This window comes from Somniosus microcephalus, chromosome 3 (assembly GCF_052327205.1).
Source record: "Somniosus microcephalus isolate GS21.2 chromosome 3, FLI_Smic_1.0, whole genome shotgun sequence".
Lineage (NCBI taxonomy): Eukaryota > Metazoa > Chordata > Chondrichthyes > Squaliformes > Somniosidae > Somniosus > Somniosus microcephalus.
Window position 1 is genome coordinate 155,376,311 of NC_140989.1, and position 23,389 is coordinate 155,399,699.

A 23,389-nucleotide genomic window follows, 5' to 3' on the forward strand; every position below is an offset into this window, starting at 1 on the left:
GCTACCCTCCTTGTTCTCAACCTATCTGCAACACTCAACTTGGTTAACCACTCTTTCTCCACAAGCTACCTCTGCATGGAATGCCTTTATTCCACTATCTATCCCACCATAAACAGCACATCTCTAGCAATGGGTTTCCCCCCCATCATCTTTCTATTTACATGTTGCACCTCTGAAATTACTAGCCAGCTTTTAAAAACATGACGACGAGATTGAGCTCTACCTCTCTGCCACCACTCGATTCCACAATCACCACTGTATGGTCAAGATTGCTTCAAGTGACAGATGTGCTAGAATTTTGTTTAATTTCACCTCATCAATACTGCAGCCATCCTGAAAAACTACTCAATTATCTTTGCCCCGATTCCACCCCTCAATGCCATTTATTCAGGCTGGCCAGACACTCTGAAACCCCAGTATCCTGTTTGATATAGACCTCAGCTTCAACCTCCATACGGTACTGATGACCAAGACCCTTTACTTCTAATTTCAGAACAAATACTTCCAGTCTTAACTCATCCTCACTGTAGCTAAAACCCTGTTCAATGTTTGTGTTACTTCCAAGCTGGACTTCTCCAATGTTCCCCCCTCACCAACTTCCCAAACTCCACTCGACATGCTTCCCAACTCCTAAAAAATTATTCCATCAATACCCTAACAACAAGTCATACTTGGCCATCACCTGGCCCCATCCTAACCTGCACTCCCTCCCCATCTCCAAACACCTTGAATTCAAAATTCAAGTCCTCACTTCCAAATCTCTCAATGGCTTCACCCACCCTACCTCTGCAACCTTTTACAACCCTATCAATGTTGGCCTCTTATGCATTCCCCTTCCTTCGGCTCCACTATCAGTGACACAGCCATCAGCTGTCTTTGCCCCACCTGCTGGAACTCCCTTTCTGTATCATTCCAAATTGCCAATTCTCTTCCCAACTTCAAAAGCCTCTTCACAACCTGTATCTACAACCATGGCTGTTGATGTTGTATTATCAGCTGAGGGAAGAATATTGTCCAGGACTCAAGGAACTTAAATAGTGCCATGTAATCTTTAATGTTCATGTAGGTGAAACATCTTCACATAGGAGTTGTTAAGCTGCGGAATTCACTTCCCGGGTTAGTGGTTAAGGCAGAAATTATGTCAGCATTCAAGATTGGATTGAACAGGCGGAAGGAGGAAAAGGGTTTTAAGGGATATGGGAAGAGGATATGTAAATAGGATTAGAACTATTTGCCCAAATGCAGGGTAAACATCAGCACGGACTAGCTGGGACGAAAGGCCTGTTTCCATGTTGTAACAGCTATGTATTTCCATCTATGTAAACAACCAAAACATACAATAGAATCTCATTAATATCTCAACCAAAAGACAGCACCTCCAAAAAAATGAGGACACTCTACCAGCTGAGCCAAGCCACCACAAGAAGAAATCAGACAATCGCCTTTAACTAAAGAATCCCCAATCTGGAAAGATAGGACAATGCCCAATTTTGGAGGAGTCTAATTTTAGGAAAATATGTAAGCACTTCAGCAAGTAATTAGGAAAGCTAATGGAATGTTGGCCTTTATTGCAAGAGGTATGGAGTATAAAAGTAGGGAAGTTTTGATGCAACTTTACAGGGCGCTGGTGAGACCGCACCTGGAGAACTGCGTACAGTTTTGGTCTCCATATTTAAGGAAGGATACACTTGTATTGGAGGCAGTGCAGAGAAGGTTCACTAGGTTGATTCCTGGGATGAAGGGATTGACGTATGACAAAAGGTTGAGCAGGTTGGGCCTATACTCATTGGAGTTTAGAAGAATGAGAGGTGATCTTATTAAAACGTCTAAGATTCTGAGGGGGATTGACAGGGTGGATGCCGAGAGGACGTTTCCCCTAGTGGGGGGCATCTAGAAGTAGGGGGCATAGTTTCAGAATAAGGGGTTACCCATTTAAGACAGAGACGAGGAGGAATTTCTTCTCTGAGGGTCGTGAATCTTTGGAATTCTCTACCCTAGAGAGCTGTGGAGGTGGAGTCATTGAATATATTCAAGACGGAGATTGACAGACATTTTGAACTATAAGGGAGTCAATGGGTATGGGGAGAGAGCGGGAAAGTGGTTTTGAGGGCAAGATTGGATCAGCCATGATCTTATTGAATGGCGGAGCAGGTTCGAGGGGCTGATTGGCCTACTCCTGCTTATGTTCTTATAACTTAGTTACAATTGAGTTTAATGACATGCCTTACAACAATTGACATTCTCTGATGTAAAGTATCTGATAATTTTGTGGTTGAAACCTGATGGAGATGTGAAATATGTATCTTGAACAACTAAAGCAGCTAGCCAAATAAATTGGGAGTTCCATGTAATGAGGTAATTACCATCCTGGTCTTCCTTATTCAAATAGTACATGGTGGGTCTTCATCCTCTACCCACCAGTCCAAGCATAATACAAACAAACAGAAGTCAAGCCACTACAGAACTTGTGAATAAAGTGTCTACCTCCAGTAAGAGTAGGCACGATACTATACAAACCAACCCATCAAGTAATCCTTTTGAGAAGAAAACATCCACACCTGCATCCTCCACCCCCACCCCTCAGGAAAAAAATCAGATGGTCTCCTGTAACCCTCTTTTACTTTTTGCAACCAAGCCTTTACCAAAATTAATTGCTCAAGGAACAACATTCTGTGGAGTCCAGATCTTCCCATGACATTGCACATTCCCTGGGGAGATTTTGCAACTGTTCCAATATTATCGCACTAAAAAGAAAAGACCCGCTGCCCATTGAACAGAAACTGCAAAGCTTCAGCTGTAAATAACACACCAGAGAACACAATTCAATGGTAGTTACATTCATATCAGAAGCATTCATTGTGTGCTGCCCCCATAGTAGGATGGGCGGATAACATTATTCAAACAGAATGTATCTGGTCCTTTTCAAAAAGATGCATCTTGTTATACAGATCTTGTCTGTTAAATCCTAGTATGCGGGCAATCACACTTGAAGGATCCCTGAACCACCGTCTTTTCTCAAGAACCCAATTAGTTGATTTCCTTTTCAGGAAGGAGTGGAGAATATCCAGGTGTAGATGACTTCAAAACACACCCTCTGTACTTGGAAAAACAACCTGCGAGCGTACGGCATGAACTGGAGGACTCTGAACAGTTTGCTCACAGGGAATGAAAGTGGTAGGCAATTCTCGTTACCATAACTCAGGCAGAGACCAGACAATATTGCAGAGTTACAAAGTTAATAAGCTTAAAGAGACAGGTCTGAAAACCAGGTTGAAAATTAGATCCCACCTCATAGCAAAGGTCTCCAAAACACAAACAACCAGAATAGTGGTCAACGGCCAAACTCAAAATTACATTGGGCCTGGGTCCAAGCATATAAAAAGATAGTCTCTACCCTTGGTAATAAGTCATCCTCCTTTTTCAACAAGTTTCAGTTTATGAATTGTGATTTCTCAATCCAAATCAATTCCGACATGGCTGTCAGAGAAGATAATGCACATTAGCAACAAAACTGCTGTCTCAACCAAAACAGGTTTTGTCACACTGGTTCCCTTTTCTTGAGGATGGGAAAAATCCTTCATGGACGACTGAAGAAACAGCCGTACTTCAACACACAAATTAAGATTGATACTTCGGTGCAGAAAACAATTAGTAGGGCCAAGAGAACCTTGCCTCTTCTTGAAGAGTGCTAATATCTCCAAATGTGCTCTAATTCTCACTCATCCTCAGCCCCACCAGACATAATTCAGCACTGCAGGGAGCATTCAAGAGTTTGCTGAAGACAGATGAGCATCATTTGCTGATGAGGAAACACTTGGGACAACAGTTTCTGGATGGCAAATAGCTGGAGGCCAGGTGTAAGAACACATACTCATACATCCAGGGTTCATCGCTTACCACGATTGGGTTGCAGGGAGGCTCGCAACGACTATTGAAACTCCACACTTCCAACTGGCAGAGCCACCATTACATTGGGCATGATTGTATGTCCATGCTGTGGTCAACAGGATGGTGGCAATGCACTCAAATTTTATGGCGAGTTGCAATAACTAGCAGTGGCGGGGGAGGAAAGTATGCAGCGTTGAGATGGCTCTAAGATTACAAAGTAGGCAATGAAGAACCAAAGGGAGATTTAGCACAGGTCTACAGTGCTGCAGATCTCGGTTTAGTTTAAAAATTCATTTATGGGATGTGGGCAGCACCAGCAAGGCCAGCATTTATTGCCCATCCCTAATTGCCTTCTAGAAGGTGGTGGCGAGCCACCTTGGTGGCGGCTTGCTAGGCCATTTGAGGGTGGTTAAGAGTCAACCACATTGCTGTGGGTCTAGAGTCAAATATAGGCCAGACCAGGTAAGCACGGCAGATTTCCTTCCCTCAAAGATATTAGTGATCCAGATGGATTTTTACGAAATGTCACTGGGAGCAGAAATTGTTCCCACTCAGCTACAGATAACCTTGCATGTCAGTGAATTAATAGGTAGCGTGGTCCTAGCTGGACAAGCAGGGGAAACTTAATTGTGCAGTTTTAGCTGTTAAATTCGAATTCCTGGGGGGTGGAGGTCCTTAAATTCTGGCTCTGCCAACGTGTACCTGAATTCTCTGGATTAGGTAAGTGGAGCATGTTCCTATGGGGAAGCAGTGTGCATGCCATAATCTGGCAATAGAAATTCGACAGACTCTTCAATAGCTTGGTTCAGAAGCTAAACAAGGCGATGGATTTTCGCACGTCTGATCAAAAATAAAATCCAAGCAATTAGCTCACCACCAGTTATATAGAGTTCCTTCCGAGCAATCAAATCTTTTTTAAATCCTCACTTTCAAACTAACAGAATACTGGACACTCCTACTACTGTTAAAATTTACTTCTATAACAGAACCAGGGAATGACTTACTTTCATCCTTTTGTTTTTTTCCTTTTGTCTTCTTCTGAATGATACCTGCAAGTCATAAATTTCAATTGTAATACTTGTATGTTTAACAAGATGATTAAAAAGCAGCTATTTACTGTAGCTTCATGGAATACAATTCTATTAGGGCTCATTCACACTATAACTGCAGAAATAGTGTGGAGCAGTTACACTCAAACTGCAGCTTCACTCCAATACTGTAGTTGTAGCATAAATGCAAGAGTAAGGAGTAAGGCTCCCTGGAGGTAGCAGTTTCAACTGACTTAGGCGTCAGTTCAAGCCTTAATACCCGATTTACACTCCACAAGTTTAGAAACTATATGAAGCTAAGTAGACAGTAAACTTGATCTGTGAAAGCATTGTTAAAATAAACCCCTCCATTAAACAATGATTGTTTCATACAGCCTTTAACAAGCCTCAAATGTGCTTTTATTTTTGAATGGCAGCTACTGAAAAACGTGCGCTTACTTTGCAATTTTGTCAAAATGTCAATACCTGAATAACTTATCTGCAATAGTTAGATCAAATATAACTTTGTAATTTACCTTAAACAGATACAACTGTATTAAGTAGTATATCCTTAACATATAATAGATTGCAAAACCAGAGAAAGCCTACATCATCATCTCTTCTCTTCCTAAAGATGTTATCCTCAGCTTCTCCAACTGCAGTCATAATCATTTGCACTCGTTCCAAGTTGACAAAACCATTCTCCGTAAGGTATCCCTAAAAAGAAACAAAATCTTTTGCATTTTCTGAATTTTGATTTTTGCAATGAAATGCCATTGGTCATCAATACTTTTTGCTTTACTTACCCCAGTCTTGTGTACTACATTCTTGTAAATGCCAACCAGTCGATCAATTGCAGCCTCCCTGAGAAATAGACACAGTACCCAATTCAGTTTCAAGAATTAGATGCTAAAGAGCAAAATTTTAGCCACCAGTTTTGAGCTAACATTAAAGAGTCAATTTTGCAGAACTGCTTGCATTTCACAATATTTGTAAGACAACCCAACCCACGAAATACTGAACTGCATGGTGCATGGAAACACAGTACAGGTAGACTATCCTTTATCCGAAAACCTCGGGACCAGCCGTGTTTCGGTTTTCGGAAAATTTCGGATTGTGGGTCGGCGTCGGCGGGGGTCCGCAGTCATGGCTTGTCCGTCGCTGCTAGCCTGGAATGCAATGAAGTTCCGCATTTCCACCAACAGGTCGTCGTGCTCGGTCGGAACAGGGGCCGGCACCGCCGCGGGCTCAGAGCTCTCGTTGCTTTAGAGCCTTTGGAAGAGTCAGGTGGTTCCGCGGGATTGGGGGGGGGGGGGGGGGGGGGGGGGTCGGCGGGGGGTCGTGCGCACGACTTACGCTGACCCTCTGCTCAGCGTAAGTCGTGCGCCACTCTGGTCATGTCGTGCGCACGACTTACGCTGACCGAAAAAACCGTCGGTTTTTAGAGGGTTTCGGAAGTTCGGATAAAGGGTAGTCTACCTGTATAACAAATGTGCACACCTCCCACAAAAAAATTTTTGCTTGTGCAAATAAAAAAATCCACAGCATTTTGATTTATGCAATATCTACTAGCAGCAAATATCAATTAAAAATAAATTTGAATCACATTTCATTTTCTTTGAATATTTAATACTGATAGCACAAAATTAAATGTTCTTGAAAATATTATTCATATGCTTCGCTATTAACCCTCCACCGCCCCATGACGGGCAGGGGATGGGTTAGAAATAAAAATAGGGGAACACGTCCCCATCCCGCCTGCTGCCAATTTTACGGCGGCATGTAGCAAGGCATGCGTGTTTCCCGTCTTGGAGAGGCAGGACACTTAATTATCATATACATTTAAATAAGCCTACCACAGTGCAGTGTGAACCTGATTTAAATTTAACATATGCCGGCTGGGTTTCCCAGGGCTGGGGAAACCCAGAAGCAAAATGGAGGGGAGAGCTGCCAGCTCCAGCAGCTTAGTGCAAGCCAGGAAAAGCAAGAGTGGTTCCCCCCCCCACCGCCAATCAATGAAGCCTTCGGCCTCCCTTCTGCAAATCGCGACCTCTCCTCGTTGCTGCAATCAGCAACCCAACCCCACCAAGCTACAATGAGGTGCTACCAGAATCCCTGGGCTTTAGATGCCCTAACACGCACCATCCCCACAATTATCAGGGCATAGAGTTTATTCTCCATGGCTTCTGTCCCGACAGATCTAAACACAACCTATAGTTTAAAAGTTCCAATTTAATTCCAGAAACATTCTGTTTCAGAGATGAACGAAAAGAAAATTGATATCCTGTAGTTAAATACATTGCTGCAAGCCACATGTGCCATTTAGAATTTTGATCATTCGGAGCAATTATCTTATTTGACTGAAAATAAAGTTATGAGAATGCAGTGAAGCCCATTAAGACCTAGTTATCACTCAGGAACACAAGCCAGTGTGTGACAGGACTGCAAGCCCCATATCTCTGCTCCTTGAGGTTGTCCAGCTTCCAGCACAAACCCACCCCTCACAAACTTTGCATGGAGTAAGTCAGCACTAACGGTGTTTTCTCCTTAATAAGCACAACAATGGAAGGCATTTGAAATTACAAGATTTCTTAAGATGTTAGCTATTAATTCACCTCCACCAGACAACTCTAACTGCTCTAAGCCAACATTCCGGAGGTCATCAGAATTTAACTGATCAAAAATATTTTAAAATCTGAATAAAATAGATCAAGGTAACCACAATTGTTTAATTTTTTAGGACAGTGAATGGTGAAACTCAAAATTGTTTACAAATTTAAAGTGAAAACATTATACAGATGTCTTCAAAAAGTACTGCCAATCCTGAAATTATATATTCCTTCAAGAAATCAATTTCAACAGCAAAGAAATGGCCACAAGATACTGCAATAATTAATTGAATTAGCATACCTAATTTCCAGGGACGGCAGATGAGGCAGGAAATCATTTCCCACAAAGAAACACATAAAAACCCAGTCATCAACGCTCCTCTCAAAATCGAATTTGAAGGGCAGGCTCGCCATAGTTAATTCTCTTTCCAAGTACTGGTTAAAATTTTAAAAACATCTTTAGTTGCATTATACAACAACTTGCATTTATATACATAGTAGGCAAACAATCAAACATTTTATCAGGGTAAATATTTTTGAAATCAACCTACCTCACGCAACACAATTAATCGGATAAATATGAACTCCACATCTGAGCCAACTGGAGCATTACCTGCGAATTGATCAAACTGGAGAGAAAAAAATGAAAGTCTGATATTGAAAACCCACTGGTCTTATTCCATCAACTATTTTCCAACTAAGACCAAGCTTATTCTGGCTACTGCTGGACTTGCTCTAACCGATGGAACATCTCCATTGTGTAGCTGCAACATGATATTGTTACAAGCATGCCCTCTTGCGCATCCCTAATTTTCTTCACTCCACCATTGGTGACCGTGCCTTCAGCTGCCTCGGCCCTAAGCTCTGGAATTCCCTCCCTAAACCTCCTCCTTTAAGATGCCCTTAAAGCCTACCTCTAATCAAGCTTTTGGTCATCTGTCCTAATATCTTATAAACATGAGCAACATTCCAAGGCTCTTCACGAGAGCATTAATTACGTTAAAGATGATTTATAAATGCACATTGTTGTTTTATACTTCTGTGGTCTGTGCAGCAAGAAGTTAACAATGCAAACAATAGGTCAAAGAATTGCTCCTTCTGGAGTAGTAGCAACAATGCAGTACTACTATAACTGTTGCAGCATGAACTTGATTTTTTTTCAAAAGCTGCACAAGTGATACCAGGATGCAGAGCTATCCCATACTCATTAGCACAGTGGCAGCAAATGGAAAGCCTCAAAGCAGTTCTTCTCATTCTTAAATGCAGCTCTTAGACCTTTCAACATGATACACAGTCATGAGCCGCCCTAACTGGGTAACTGCAGCAGTAATGTGCATTGTGCTCAGAAAACATCATTTTTTGCTGGCGCTCAATTTACAAGTAGGGCTGGAGTTGAGTCAGCATTTTCTGTAGGGAAAGAGCAGATGGCAACACAATGAGTGGGAAATGATGCCCAGCGAGCAGCAGCAAGTTAAGTGGTGAAACTTGGTAACATTGCAATGAATAAAGCTCGAGATTAGCTTAAAAAATATGGCTTGTTGCTGATAATACAACAACTTTGTAACAGATTGTGGGGATTCACGGTTAGTAACACTGATATGTTGAAACTTTGAGATGTCAAGTGGCTGCTAATTGTTTTGTCTAGGGGGACTAGAGGAGTGATACAACAGCTGCTTTTAAATTGATAACATCTCAAAATAAGCATTTTCAAGGTATAAAGTCCTGTCTTTTCTGTAGATGTAAAAGTGGGTTCTTTTGGGAAGAGGTGTAGTAAGAAATAAAGTGGAGTGAAATCATGCAGGGTGTACCACATGGGTGCTTTAATCTTAAATGCTAAGCTGAAGTCGCTTCTTTATGAAGTCCAAAGCTCGGGGTGTAAGATGAAGTGTCTTAAAAATATTATTTCCGAGCTGAATCTTGGAAGTCATCTGTGGCAGGTGAGAACACCGAGACCATTGCCGCTGCCTGATTTGCACATACGAGTATAACTGTACGTAGAAATGTATTTTTAAAAATATAAACGAATCTTTGCCATGCAAGATATAAAGTACAGATCTGTTCTAATTCTCATATTGCAGAGATGCTTACATCTCAAATCTTCCCCCATTTGATCAATAAAAGAGGTCCCATATTTAAAGTATCTACAGTGATATCAACTTCGTTATTTTCAGATTAGCAATTTAGTTTAGGACATGTAAATGACAGCAACATTTTACAGACTTCTACTACTGTACCTCTCCCTGTTTTTCTCTCGGCAAACCCTGGCATTCTTTGATTTCATGACCAATCTGACCACAAAGAGCACATGGCCTCGGCTGGTTTGGCTTGAACTCTTCTCTGACTATAGTGAAGTTTGGTTCATGAGTTGCCAATCCCAACATGATAAGATCAGCTGTCAGAAGAAAACAGGTTTAGTACCATATTAGGACATTTATATTTTCAGGTTGCGATCATAATTGCAGTCGAGATTGTGAAAAACAAATATGATCCTTAACAGGATACATAATGAACAATGCTACTTTCCATTAGAGCTACACAGTTCACAGCATGAAGGCAATAAGAGAACTACTCACCATCAGCCCCGCACAAACAATGATGAGTGTTTGGATCGTGGTTTGGCTGAGCTGTGAAGTAAAAATTAACAGTTGTAATAAAAGACTGTTTGCCAATCCTGCCCTCAGCCGCAGCCCCCCCCGCACCAAAATGTAATACACGTACCTCGTTGTCTTCTTATGTAATCCATGATCTTGTGTTCACCCTCACCAGGAACACTTGCATCTGATAAAATAACCTGGGTGAATTTTTAAAGAGCAATTCAGTTATTATGTTTCGATAGAAACTAGATTTCCCTATTGATGGCATTATAAAGATTACCAATCCACAAAAGGCTCTTCACCTAATAGATGCAAATGCTCTTTTTACCTGTAATTCCACTACAGTATAATATCTAGCCTGTGACGCAGTATCCATTCTGAAACACTGCACAATTCAAACCAGCGGCAGCAACAAGCAATATTTTGAAACCTTAATATTAAGAGGTTTCATAAACAAAACTTGGTGCCACCATTTCAAAAATCTAACTGGGTCACAAACATGTAGTACCAGCCCACTTTTAAGTAATTTTGATTGTTTAAAATCAAGGGACAGTACAAACATGTGAAGAAGTGCTGGAATCATGGCTCTGATTCAAGGTTATATGTTTAGGTGGGATGTGGCAGTTGACAATGTGCATTCTAATTAGCCTAATTGCAACAAAACTCCCACTATAAAAGGTGAAACTGGCTTATTTGGAAGTAGCAACTTGCTCTTGAAGGATCCGTTTGATGAGACTATATGCTGTAATGGAAAGTACATTATTGTGCTGGTTTATTTTAGGTGTCTGGTTTGAGCAGAGCTAGGGAGGGGTAATCTGGGGGTTGGAATGCGAGGTTTAGCTGCCTTGACCCAGGGGTGAGGGAGGCTAGGGCCTAGCTGTGGGGTATGGTGGCAACATAGCCTAAGGTCCCATACTGGAACAGGGCAAGTTACAGCAACAGGAGCAATGGATGAGGATCAACAACACATCCTGAATAATGCAGTTAGAGTTTGAGGAGATAGCACCAAGTGAGTCACAGTACGCAATTGAGCAGAAACAAGAGGTAGTGCCAGTGGAAAAAGCAGGAAGGTAACAACCTGTTGGCAAATAGCTACCAAGGACTATGTAGTTTGGAAAATGCAGCAGGACAATAAAAATTGATCAGCCGTGTAATGCTCCCATTGCTATTCTAGCAGCAAAAGAGATGATTGTTCTGGCCATCTTACCCAATGCCTCAGGCACCTGCATGATATATGTGTAGGCAGCATATTGGCCAATACTACAGTGCAAATCTGGAATGAGTCAAAGGCATAAAGGTCGAGGGCAATGCAGTTCTCATGTTTTATGTTGGCTCAAAGTATCCTTTTAGTAGATGGCATAGCTCAATAACTGCTTCCTTATTGTCAGACAGCTTGTAGAGACAGCTGTTTTCTGTCACTGCTGGACAAGTGTGCCACAGCCTGCATATATGGCTGGCAATTTGTTGCTGCTGGCAGTCTAACTCTGGTGCCTACTGGTTTCCAATGCCTTGTTTCATTTAAAAGCCGTGAAGCTTTAAAAGCAACCCAATTCCTATCTTTTTGCTGACCTGCATGAGAATTTGCAGCTTGCTGTTAGATGACTTGTTGCTCTGTGACCTGTATGTAAAGTCTGTGTTGTAAGAGCCCCTTTCCATGATTTAAAAAAAAAATTTTTTTACTTCCTGTTCTGTTGAACTCTTGTAAATATTTCAGTTTCAACCCACATTTTGGTGACAAAGAAACCCCAGGCAGCCAAGTTTATTTTCACTAGAGAAAAAATATTGACAGGAAGGGGAATATGATCACTATTTTGAAAAGAATGGAGAATTTTGTGCAAAACAAAGATCGGAAGATTCAAAGAACATGATTCAACCAAAGAAACCACAAGCTGAACCCAAGGATCAATATGTTCATACTTAGTTGATTTATGGAACAATCTAGCACCTAGTGGAGTCGATGCTTCAAAAGTTGAAGAATTCAAAAAAAAGAGAAATAGATTCATTCCCGACTCAGCAAAAAGAGTACAATAATGCAAAATGCAACAGGAATAAGATCATATCCAGAAATCTGACCTGCATGACAAAGCAAACTAAATAGGCTGAATGACTTAACAACAGAAAATGCTGGAAATACTCAGCAGGCCAGGCAGCATCCGTGGAGAGAGAAACAGAGTTAACGTTTCAGGTCTGGGACCCTTCATCAGAACTGGAAAAAGCTGGAGATGTAACAGATATTAAGCAGGTGCAGAGACGGGGGGGGGGGGGGGGGGGGGGAAAGAGGGTTAGAAGGGGAGGAAGAAATAGAAAGAACATCCTGTACTTTTGTAAGAGGCAGGAAAGATAAAATGTTGCAAATGGGAATGGCAAAAATCATACTGCATGAAAAATGGGGGCAGGGATAATTATCTGAAATTGTTGAACTCAATGTTGAACTGAATGAATTTCACTCGCATACCATTATAAATGCTCTTAAGATTTAAAATGAGCCGACACTTACAGTCAAGTTTTTCCATCCGGGATCATTGTTTAAGCGATCAGCAACATAGTACCTAAGGCATTGTGCTAGGTTGTCCATGAATTCGGTTCCCTTGAAGAAATCAAAAAGGAACAATTCAATACTAAAATCTTACACCCGTAAAGAAACACAACCTAGACTGGAATTTCACATGTCCATTTTCAAATGATTAATACTTACTGGCGTAATGCAGTTGCTGTCAAACCGCTCTTTTTTTTCTTCTGGAGCTAGATATCCACCTGCAAAATGGGAATGCCAGTTTCACATTACACAGAGTGGCGCATAAGCACAGAAACTGTCCAGATAGCCTTCGCAGTCACTCCTTTAAATGCTACTGAATTCATATTTAATTTAGTTACATTATTTGATATTCAGCCAGAAATTTAGCACATGTAACTTCCCAAAAGTGCAGGTTGATTAACTGTTGCTTCCAGCAATTGGATGAATGGGGGAAAAATAGGGAGAGGAATAAATGCCACCATCAGAACACAAAAATGCTGTACCTTTAGAAAGCACTTCTTCCCTCACTTGTTTCTTCTCCTCGACCAGCTCTATTCCTTCTTTGGATGCACGAAAACGTCTAGATCGCTGCTGGTTCATTTTGGCACGAGGAGCCTAGAATAACCGGTATGCTTGTTACTTGTATACTTATGACATAAACTAGGTTCAATTCCACGACACACTAGATCCAGCAGTGGGTGCATTTTATAATATTTATACTGTTGCTGTGTGCAATCTTTATTTATGATTACTGGCCTGCATTTTTGGCTGTATTTATTATATAGTAATGATTGCTGCTTAGTTCAGTTTTAGAATGTGTGATTCCTAGGATACAGTTGTACTTGTATTTATTATTGCTGTTGACTGTCTGCATTATAAAGTGCATTAGTTATTATTGCTGTCCAAGTGGAGCAAAATCCTTGATTTGGGAAAATCTGCTTGAGCGCAAGGGATGGGAAAGCCAAGAGTACGAAGATAGAAGTGAGGAGACAGCAAGATTGCAGCCAAAGTAAATGAAGTCAGCAGATCTGTGTACGTTATGCTTTTCCTTCTGGTGACAATCAACTCGATACCAAATGCAGATAACTCACCACAGCAATAATAAAAATATATATAGTTTATTCGGGGCAGTCACACTTCTAGTTCCAGCAATTGTTAACCAGAATGTCCTAAAGACTACCCACCTCCATCCAAAAGCAGACAGCTAAACACTGCAGGCTCGTCCACTTTATTACAGTGCAGACCAAATTAATTTATTTCAACCATTGAGATTTCAGAATTAAACAGCAATGCTTTACACTAGGGAAAGAACAAGTGCAAGAGAAATTTTGAGGCACAAAAAAATGGCTCAATTATCATAGGCTGCGAAATAGGTGTAGTGTGCGCCACACTCCTGAACTGATTGTAAGCATTGAGAACTTAGTCGACCTCCAAGCTCAGAGGGTTTTTACAGGGGATTCGAAGATAAATAGGCAGACTTACAACTTTACTTTGCAGATTATTTGATGCATATTACAAATTTAATTTTTAGACATACATAGTCAACAGCTTGAAAGGTAATATGGCTGCTAAAAGTAGGATTAAAAATCTGAGTGATTTGATTGCTGAATTTTGTACTAAAAGCATGCAAGAACAGGTACAGGAGACTTTGGTTCATCTGGAGGTTGTATGTCCGGAAACCTCGATCTACCGGCAGAAATCAGGAGCCGTTCCGTTAGGTTGGTTTTCTTCTCGTGGCTTTTTTTTCCCCCAACAGTCAGGCTTTGGAAAGTCTCTCTGAAGCTGTTGCTAAGCTACAGAGACGCTTCCAAGGTACGGGCCGACTGTTTGAAGCTGTTGCTAAGCAACAGCGTTTGTTGTCAGATACAGTTCAACATTAACTTTGTATGTCCGGCAGTTTTGATAGGACCGAGCTGTTGCCGATCTGTCGGTGCCGGGTATAACAAAGTTTCCGGTATGACTTTTTTTTGTATCAGAACACCACCAATGCCGCAACGAACAGAAATCCATACCATCACTATCTGCGTAGTAGGTTAAAGACCTGCATAATTAACATACAAAACTCAAAATTAGTACTTCAAATTTTTATGGGGCTTGGCAGGGTAAATTGCTAGGAGGATGTTTCCCCTCGCTGGGGAGTCTAGAACTAGGGGTCCAGTATCAGAATAAGGGGTCGGCCATTTAGGACTGAGATAAGGAGAAATTTCTTCACACAAAGGGTTGGAAATCTTTAGAATTCTCTACCCCAAAGAGCTGTGGATGCTCAGTCGTTGAATATCTTCAGGACAGAGCTTGATTGATTATTGGATACCAACGGAATCAAGGGATATGGGGATCGGGCGGGAAGGTGGAGTTGAGGCAGAAGATCAGCCATGATCTTATTGAATGGAGGAGCAGGCTTGAAGGGCCGAATGGCCTACTCCTACCCGTATTTCTTATGTTATGGCCTTAAATCTATACTTAATAGGCACAGATTCCTTGAAATAGAGTATTTGTGAAGGCAAAGTTAACTGTAATAAACATGTGTAAGTTGAGATGGGTCCCTCTGGTGTGAAAATTTAAAAAGCATACCAATATTTCAGACACATGATCCTCAAAGCTTATACAACAAACCTCTTGAACTAGGAAAAATAGGTACTTACAACTCCATCTATTGCCATATAAAGCAGGCGCCTTGGTCTAATAATGTTAAACAATCGATCAATATACTCAAATATGGCCACCATCATTTCATCCTCATTCTTGGGAGCTGGCCTGTAAGGTACATTCAAAACAAGAATCAGAATTTTGTACAAACTGACAGAGACAGAAAAGTTATTGTAAGGGAAATATTACTTGTTTTCAGGATGAGTGCATGGATGAATAATGCCGTTCATGTCCAAGTACAGATTATCAAACTCCACTTCATTCGGATTAGGCTTGCTGCTGTCCACAGGAGCTGTAACTCCATTGACTTCTTTACCCTGCACAAAGTTGAATACAAAAAAGTCACAAATAATACACTATCCCATAAAATTTAATATAGGAAAAAACTGCTAAAAGTTAAATTTCAACTTCACATAAACAGACTCCTCTGGTGCAATTGCAACCAAAGTACACTGAGGCAAGGGCTGAGAAGACCTCCACCAAGTATTTGCACACCACTTGAACTTGGCAGTTGCTGTGATACAATTGCAGTCGCTGTGAAATTATGCTGAGAAGTTCCCAGACAGTCCACTGGAATATAGGGTGACATTTTAACCCCACCCACCTGGCAGAAAACAGATGGGCAGCTAACATTGCCAGTATGACTTTCACCTATGGGTCCTGATATTAATCTGTTATTAGCATTCTGAGCGTGTTCTAATTTAAATATGCAGATTGGGCTTGATTACATTGCCATGGTGCAAATGCACTCGGTGAGGCCAACTCTATCAGGAAGAGGAGCCGGGGCAGAAGCAGCCCAGCAGGGTAAGCTTCAAACCATGGTCCTCCCCTGCCCCAGACTTCCCTTTCATTCTGACCACCCCTCCCAACCTCTTACATTACCACTGAGTGGACCTATCCTTCGGGTCCCCGGTGGCATCCTCCTACTACCCAAAATCCCGCTCACTGGGCAGGTAGTGCTCCATGCCAGGTTCTGGCGGGAGACTGACACCAATCATGCAGATGAGGCGTGGAGTTAAATTCTTAAGGGCCTCATGCTACAGAGGGCCAGACAGCTTCCCATCCACCTTGGTCCCCGGCCACACTGATCCCAATCTTCATTAAAATTACCCCCATACTTTCTGAACATCATTTTTAACTAGTGACTCTCTGTAGTTTTGCTTAATCTAAGAGAGATGGAACTCTTATCACGACAGCAGCATTGTGGCATGCATTACTCTACCAGTGAGGTGGAGCCGTGTCCCTTCCCTTGAAGTAATTGTTTGCTAAATATAACAAGAGCCTCAGGTGAATGAATGAATGAAACAGAGTGACAGCAGTCAGTCAGAGTTCAACTGCTCTTCAGGCTGCAGGTCAGAGCTGGGAGTAAATGTCTGGCTTTCTTTTTTTTTAAAATTATGATTGCTAATCTTATTTTTTAAGCTCTAGGTTAATAAAGTACTTTGTGCTAGTGAGGAACCTCCTCTGTGCATTCCAAATGACTGACTTTTTCAAGAAAAAGTTGAAAGTAGTATGTCCAGGCCGATCACCTGCAAGAAATGTTCGCATAAGTGCGCCAGAAGTCGTATATCCAAGTTTGCTGACGACACCAAGTTAGGTGGTACAGTAAAAAGCATAGATGGGAGCAGGAAGTTTTAAAGGGAAATAAAAACAGAAAATGCTGAAAATACAGAGGTCAGGCAGCATCTGTGGAAAGTGGAGTTGAGGTTGAAGGTCAGCCATGATCTTACTGAATGGCAGAGCAGGCTCAAAGGGCCATATGGCCTAGTCCTGCTCCTAATTCTTATGTTCTTAAACAGAGTTAACGTTTCAGGTCGATGACCTGTAGTCAAGAGTTCTGACGAAAGGTCATCGACATAAAATGTTAATTTCTTTCCTCGCTCCACAGATGCTGCCTGACCTGCTGAGTATTTCCAGCATTTTCTGTTCTCATTTTAGATTTCCAGCATCCGCAGTATTTTGCTTTTGTATAAGTTACAAAGGGACATTGATAGATTAGGTGAGTGGACAAAACTGTGGCAGATGGGGTAGTGAGGGGTCATCGTTTTTGGATCCAAGAAAGATAGATCAGATTATTTTCTAAATGGTGGGAATCTCAGAACTGTGGATGAGCAGAGATATTTACGGGTCCAAGTACAGAAATCACTAAAATCTAGTGGACAGGCACAAAATATAACTGAAAGACTACTGGAATGTTAGCCTTTATCTCAAGGGGACTGGAATACAAAAGGAGTGGAAGTCATGCTAGTTATATAAAGCTCTGGTTAGACCCCATTTAGAGTACGGTGTTCACACCTCAGGAAGGATATAGTGGTTTTGGCGGGGGTGCAGCGCAGATTGACCAGAATGATACCGGAGCTAAACGGGTTAAATTATGAGGACAAGTTGCATAGTCTAGGCTTGTATTAGAAGATTATTGGGTGATCTAATGGAGGTGTTTTTGAAGGATTTGATAGGGTGAATAACGAGAAACTATTTCCTCTGGTGGGGGAGTCCAGAACAAGGGGGCATAACCTTAAAATTAGAGCTGCGCTGTTCAGGGGTGATGTCAGAAAGCACTTCTCACAAAGGGTAGTGGAAATCTGGACCGCTCTCCCTAAAAAATCTGGTGAGGCATGGGGTCAATTGAAAATTTCAAAACAGATTGATAAGACTTATTATGGAAAGATATCAAGGGATACAGTGGAGTTAAGGTACAGATCAGTCATGATCTAATTGAATGGCGGAATAGGCTCGAGGGGCTGAATGGCCTACTCCTGTTCTTATGCAAGTGCAATAACTTTTCCTATAATTATGCCCAAGAGAAATGTCAGGAAATCTCCCACACCGCTGTTCACAAGTCAGAGGAGGTGTGTTCTTATAAGAACAGGTCAATACCATGTAAAATAAAATGCAAGTATGTGTCCTTTTAAACCTAAACAGTGTAATTGCTCTGCATTCTTAAAATGAATGGGGGACTCAAAGAAAGAACTTGCATTTATATAGTGCCTTTCACGACTTCAAGTTGTCTCAAAGCGGTTTTTGAAGTACTTTCGTACTGTTGCAATGCAGGAAACGTAGCAGCCAATTACCATACAATGTCCCACAAACCGAAATGAGATATATGACCAGATTATCTGTTTTCAGGGTGCGCTGTTGAAATCCTCACATATGGAAATCTTAGAAATCACTTGAATTGACGTGAGCTTTCACTTTTTACGCTCTAATCTCGCTGTAAAAAAACCCCCAAAAAGTTAAGCCTTGTTGAATGAGGTGTAACTAGGTTTTTAATGGTGTACCAAGTCATTATTATTATTTGAATGGCAATAGATTGGGAGAAGGGGAAGTGCAACGAGACCTGGGTGTCCTTGTGCACCAGTCGCTGAAGGTAAGCATGCAGGTGCAGCAGGCGGTTAAGAAGGCAAATGGTATGTTGGCCTTCATAGCGAGAGGGTTTGAGTACAGGAGCAAGGATGTCTTGCTGCAGTTGTACAGGGCCTTGGTGAGACCACATCTTGAGTATTGTGTGCAGTTTTGGTCGCCTTATCTGAGGAAGGACGTTCTTGCCATGGAAGGAGTGCAGCGAAGATTCACCAGGCTGATACCTGGGATGGCAAGAATGACGTATGAGGAGAGATTGTGTCGATTGGGCTTATACTCACTGGCGTTTAGAAGATTGAGAGGGGATCTCACCGAAACCTATAAAATTCTGTCAGGCCTGGACAGACTAGATGCAGGAAGGATGTTTCTGATGGCCGGGGAGTCCAGAACCAGGGGTCATAGTCTAAGGATAAGGGGTAAGCCATTTAGGACTGAAATGAGGAGGAATTTCTTCACCCAGAGAGTGGTGAACCTGTGGAATTCTCTGCCACAGAGGGCGGTGGAGGCCAGTTCATTAAATATATTCAAGAAAGAGTTGGATATATTTCTTAAGGCTAAAGGGATCAAGGGATATGGGGAGAAAGCAGGGACAGGGTACTGAATTTGGATGATCAGCCATGATCTCATTGAATGGCAGAGCAGGCTCGAAGGGCCGAATGGCCTACTCCTGCTCCTATCTTCTATGTTTCTATGTTTCGTGATGTTGGTTGAGGGATCCCAGGACACCAGGGATAACTCCCCTGCTCTTCTTCGAAATAATGCCATAGGATCTTTTACATGCACCTGAAAGAGCAGACAGGGCCCCTGTTTAACGTCTCATCTGAAAGACAGCACCTCCGAGTGCAGCATTCCCTCAGTACTGCACTACTAACAGGAAATGCTTGGAAGAACTGTGACTTATGGAATGGATTCCTTAGAGGACCCCACAGTGCAACCTGAAGGATCAAACCTCCTTCACAAAGAGCGGACAACCATCAACTGCCTCAGAACCGATCATGGTAGATGCTGCCACCTTCTCCATAGATGGAAGATTAAAGCATCCTCATCATGCGACTAGAGCTCCTAATCAGACCCTGAAGCACATCACTGAGCACGGCCCTCAGAGAAAATTCACAGGCAGCCTATAAGATATCCACGCTGTTACACAGGAAGCTTTGGCATGAATATCCAACTTAGATATTGACATTTGATTTGGTACTACCATAAGAAAGAAGAAAAGTACTGCACTGGAGTGTCAGCGTAAATCTTTTGCTCAAGCTCTGGAGTGTGGCTTGACCCCACAACCTTCTGACTCAAGAGGCAAACATGCTACCAACTGAGCTACAGCTAATAACTACAACTCAAGAGTAAAATACAAATGGGAACCCTGGTTTTGTTTTGATTGATAGGTCAATTATGTTGTTGGGAGACATTGTGGAACTAGTATGTTGTTGGAGAATGTTTACAGCAGTTTAAGAATGCAGCCGCGCAAGGCAGGGTAGAATTGAAATCACTGTTTCAAAAGTTTAAACTTTCTTTTTTTTTGACACCTGCAACTGCTCTTTTTTTTGGTCAGTTTACTAGATTTGCTATGGCATTCCTCACAGTTCTATTTTATAATAGGAATGGTGCCAACACACTGATGGGGAAAGTATTGCACAGAATTGTGTGCTATATGCAAGACTTTGAGTGTATTATAGGGAATAATTTACTCCTGTGGTCTGCTATAGCTCGAGAAAATGGAAGTCAGGACCAAAAGGAGCAGGGTTAGGAATCAATCACGTGGGAAGAATGAGTAAATCGAGCATGGAGGAGTAAACTTAGGCTAATTACAGTCACTTTCATTACAATTAAGAGCCATAGGAGGATAACAGAAACATGTTACAGGAACTAAGTGCTATATACACAACAGATTGTATACACAGATGACAGCAAACTGTCTCATCGGTTACAAGCATAGCGGGAAGGAAAGACATGCAGAGGCTTATCATGTCTCAAAATGCTTCACATACAAAATTACTTTGAAGTGCATTCATTGTTATGTAGCCAAAAACTTATACAATAAACAGGAAATATTAAAAGTTACATTTCAACTATTAAAATATATTTCTCAGTTAATAGATCCAACCAACACCCAAAACTATGTACACATTTTATTGATAATCATTTTCTGCACATTTAAATTGATATTGCCCTCAGCTGCCATTCATCTGAATTAATTTTCCAAATCAACCAGTTAAACCAACGGGACCTCCCAGCATGTGCTGCACATACAATTATCTGATCCTGCCATGTACAGAAAACTTTGGTTTATCCGGAGGTTAACTGTCCGGAATGCTCGAGCCACCGGCAAAAATCAGGAGCCGTTTCATTAGGTTTTTTTTTCTTTTCGTTGCTTTTTTTCCCCACCAGTCAGGCTCTGCAAGGTCTCGCGGAAGCTGTTACTAAGCTACAGAGACGCTTGCAAGGTACGGCCGACTGTTTAGAAGCTAAGCAACAGGGTTTGTTGCCAGATACGGAGCTCAAAATCTCCGTATGTTTCAACATTAGCGCTGGTTTATCCGGAAGTTTTGATGGGATGGCAACAGCTCAGTCCCGTCGGTGCCGGATAGCACAAAATTTCCTATAGACAGAAAAAGTAGGAGCAGGAATAGGCCACTAGGCCCCTCGAGCCTGCTCCGCCACTCAATAAGATCATGGCTGATCTTGGGCCCAAAGCCACTTCCCAGTCCGCTCCCCATAACCCTTCACTCCCTTACCTTGCAAAAATTTGTCTATCTCCACTTAAAATGTATTTAATGACCCAGCCTCCACAGCTCTCTGGGGCAGAGAATTCCACAAATTTACAACCCTCAGAGAAAAGTTGTTCCTCCTCATCTCAGTTCTAAAAGGGCGACCCTTTATTCTGAGACTGTGCCCCCGAGTTCCAGATTTCCCCATGAAGGGAAACATCTTCTCTGCATCTACCCTGTCGAGCCCCTTCAGTATCTTGTATGTTTCGATAAGATCACCTCTCATTCTTCTAAATTCCAATGAGTATAGGCCCAACTTGTTCAACCTTTCTTCATAAGTCAAACCCCTCATCTCTGGAATTAACCTAGTGAATCGTCTCTGAACTGCCTCCAATGCAAGTATATCCCTCCTTAAATAAGGAGACCAAAACTGTACGCAGTACTAAAGGTGTGGTCTCACCAATACCCTGTACAGTTGTAGCAGTACTTCCCTGCTTTTATACTCCAACCCCCTTGAAATAAAGGCCAACATTCCATTTGCCTTTTTGATCACTTGCTGTACCTGCATGCTAACTTTTTGTGTTTCATGCACAAGGACCCACAGGTCTCTGAACTGTAGCATTTTGTAATCTCTCTCCATTTAAATAATAGTTTGCTTATTCATTTTTCCTGCCAAAGTGGATAACCTCACACTTTCCCACATTATACTCCATCTGCCAAATGTTTGCCCACTCACCTAACCTGTCTATATCCCTTTGCAGATTCTTTGAGTCCTTTGCACAACTTGTGTTCCCACCCATGTTTGTATCATCCGCAAACTTGGCTACATTACTAGGGTTGCAAAATTCCAGGAATTTTTAAAAGAGGAAACTTTCCATGGGAATTGAGTTTTTTGTCTCTGACCCTTATATTATTTTTGTCATCAAAATAAATATACTGTTCCATATAAATAAAAAAAAAAACAGGCTTTCAAAACTTTATTTAGGTTATAATTTTGAACTTTATTGAACCCCCACAAAAAAGACCCATCTAAAATAAAATAAAAATGTAGTTTATGATGCCCTCTTGTACATTTGACCACCCATCTGAAATCTGTTTATACACTGTATGGATAGATCTGCGTTTATGTGTTCAACCATAAATGTTTTTCGATGCTTTGGCAACATAAGATGTACCTTGTCATGCCAATAAAGCGATTTGAATTGAATTGAATAACTGCAACAGTCTGCCATCTCTATCGTTTCTTTGAGCTTTCCTTGGACTCTGTTATACTCAGCCTCCAGCAAATAAGTAGACAAAACATGTCTGGTGGGAGGACAGTATGCAGGGCAAATAAAATTGAAAAATCTCTTCCAGTACACATTAGCTGTGAGCATAAGGGGCGAGCCTGGCGCATATACAGCTCGAGCAAGGCACTCGTCTGCATTCTTCTGGTTATGGTTATCCATTGTATCAAAGAACCTTCCAAGTGGGCCAGGAGTTGCTGATGATAAAGGAGCCTGATGCTGAATGTGAACCATCATCTTCTTGAATGGAAGCAGAGGAACTCTAGGCTGACTGCTGTGAGCTTTGAGTGAAGTTGTTGCATTTGGATAAATGCTGCTGCATCTTTGTGGCATTCTTTACATATGGCTTTCTACAGTGTTTGCACGCGTACAGTCTTTCCATCTTTAATGCCTGGGGTAAAATGCTTCCACACATCCGACGGTAAATGTGGCATTGTTCTATGCAGAGAAATAAAGGGCATTCGTCTGTGTCAAACTGCAGTTGATCAGCATGATTGCAACAGGGTGAGTAAATTTTTTCTGATGCTCCATGCGATGTAAGCATGACCTGTGCACGCACGACGCTACATCACCAATAGAGGGAGCTAATCGCTCATCCACTCATCCAACCAATCAGGACACATTTGTTCACAGTCACACACAAAACTTGTAATTATTAAAACAAGCCAAGTACTGCAAGAAGATAAACATATATTAAGAAATTCCTTAATAATTAAGATTCCATCTCTAGTTAGTAATTTTAAGAGGACCTG

The 23,389-nt window shown here is 41.6% G+C and overlaps 1 protein-coding gene across 2 annotated transcripts in view; it reads right to left on the reverse strand.

Annotated features, from left to right (window-relative positions):
• The window catches only part of xrn2 (5'-3' exoribonuclease 2), a 93,295-nt gene that overhangs the window by 64,870 nt on the left and 5,036 nt on the right, over nt 1–23,389 (reverse strand). For both annotated transcript variants that reach the window (XM_085981764.1, XM_085981762.1), the window contains exons 2-14: nt 15,470–15,597; nt 15,277–15,388; nt 13,138–13,249; nt 12,815–12,873; nt 12,617–12,706; nt 10,244–10,316; nt 10,099–10,149; nt 9,760–9,917; nt 8,077–8,154; nt 7,827–7,960; nt 5,723–5,780; nt 5,526–5,633; nt 4,893–4,937 (exon numbers count right to left, since the gene is read on the reverse strand). In XM_085981764.1, the coding sequence (XP_085837890.1) occupies nt 4,893–4,937; nt 5,526–5,633; nt 5,723–5,780; nt 7,827–7,960; nt 8,077–8,154; nt 9,760–9,917; nt 10,099–10,149; nt 10,244–10,316; nt 12,617–12,706; nt 12,815–12,873; nt 13,138–13,249; nt 15,277–15,388; nt 15,470–15,597 (1,206 nt within the window). The remainder of the gene's footprint in view (nt 1–4,892; nt 4,938–5,525; nt 5,634–5,722; nt 5,781–7,826; nt 7,961–8,076; nt 8,155–9,759; nt 9,918–10,098; nt 10,150–10,243; nt 10,317–12,616; nt 12,707–12,814; nt 12,874–13,137; nt 13,250–15,276; nt 15,389–15,469; nt 15,598–23,389) is intronic.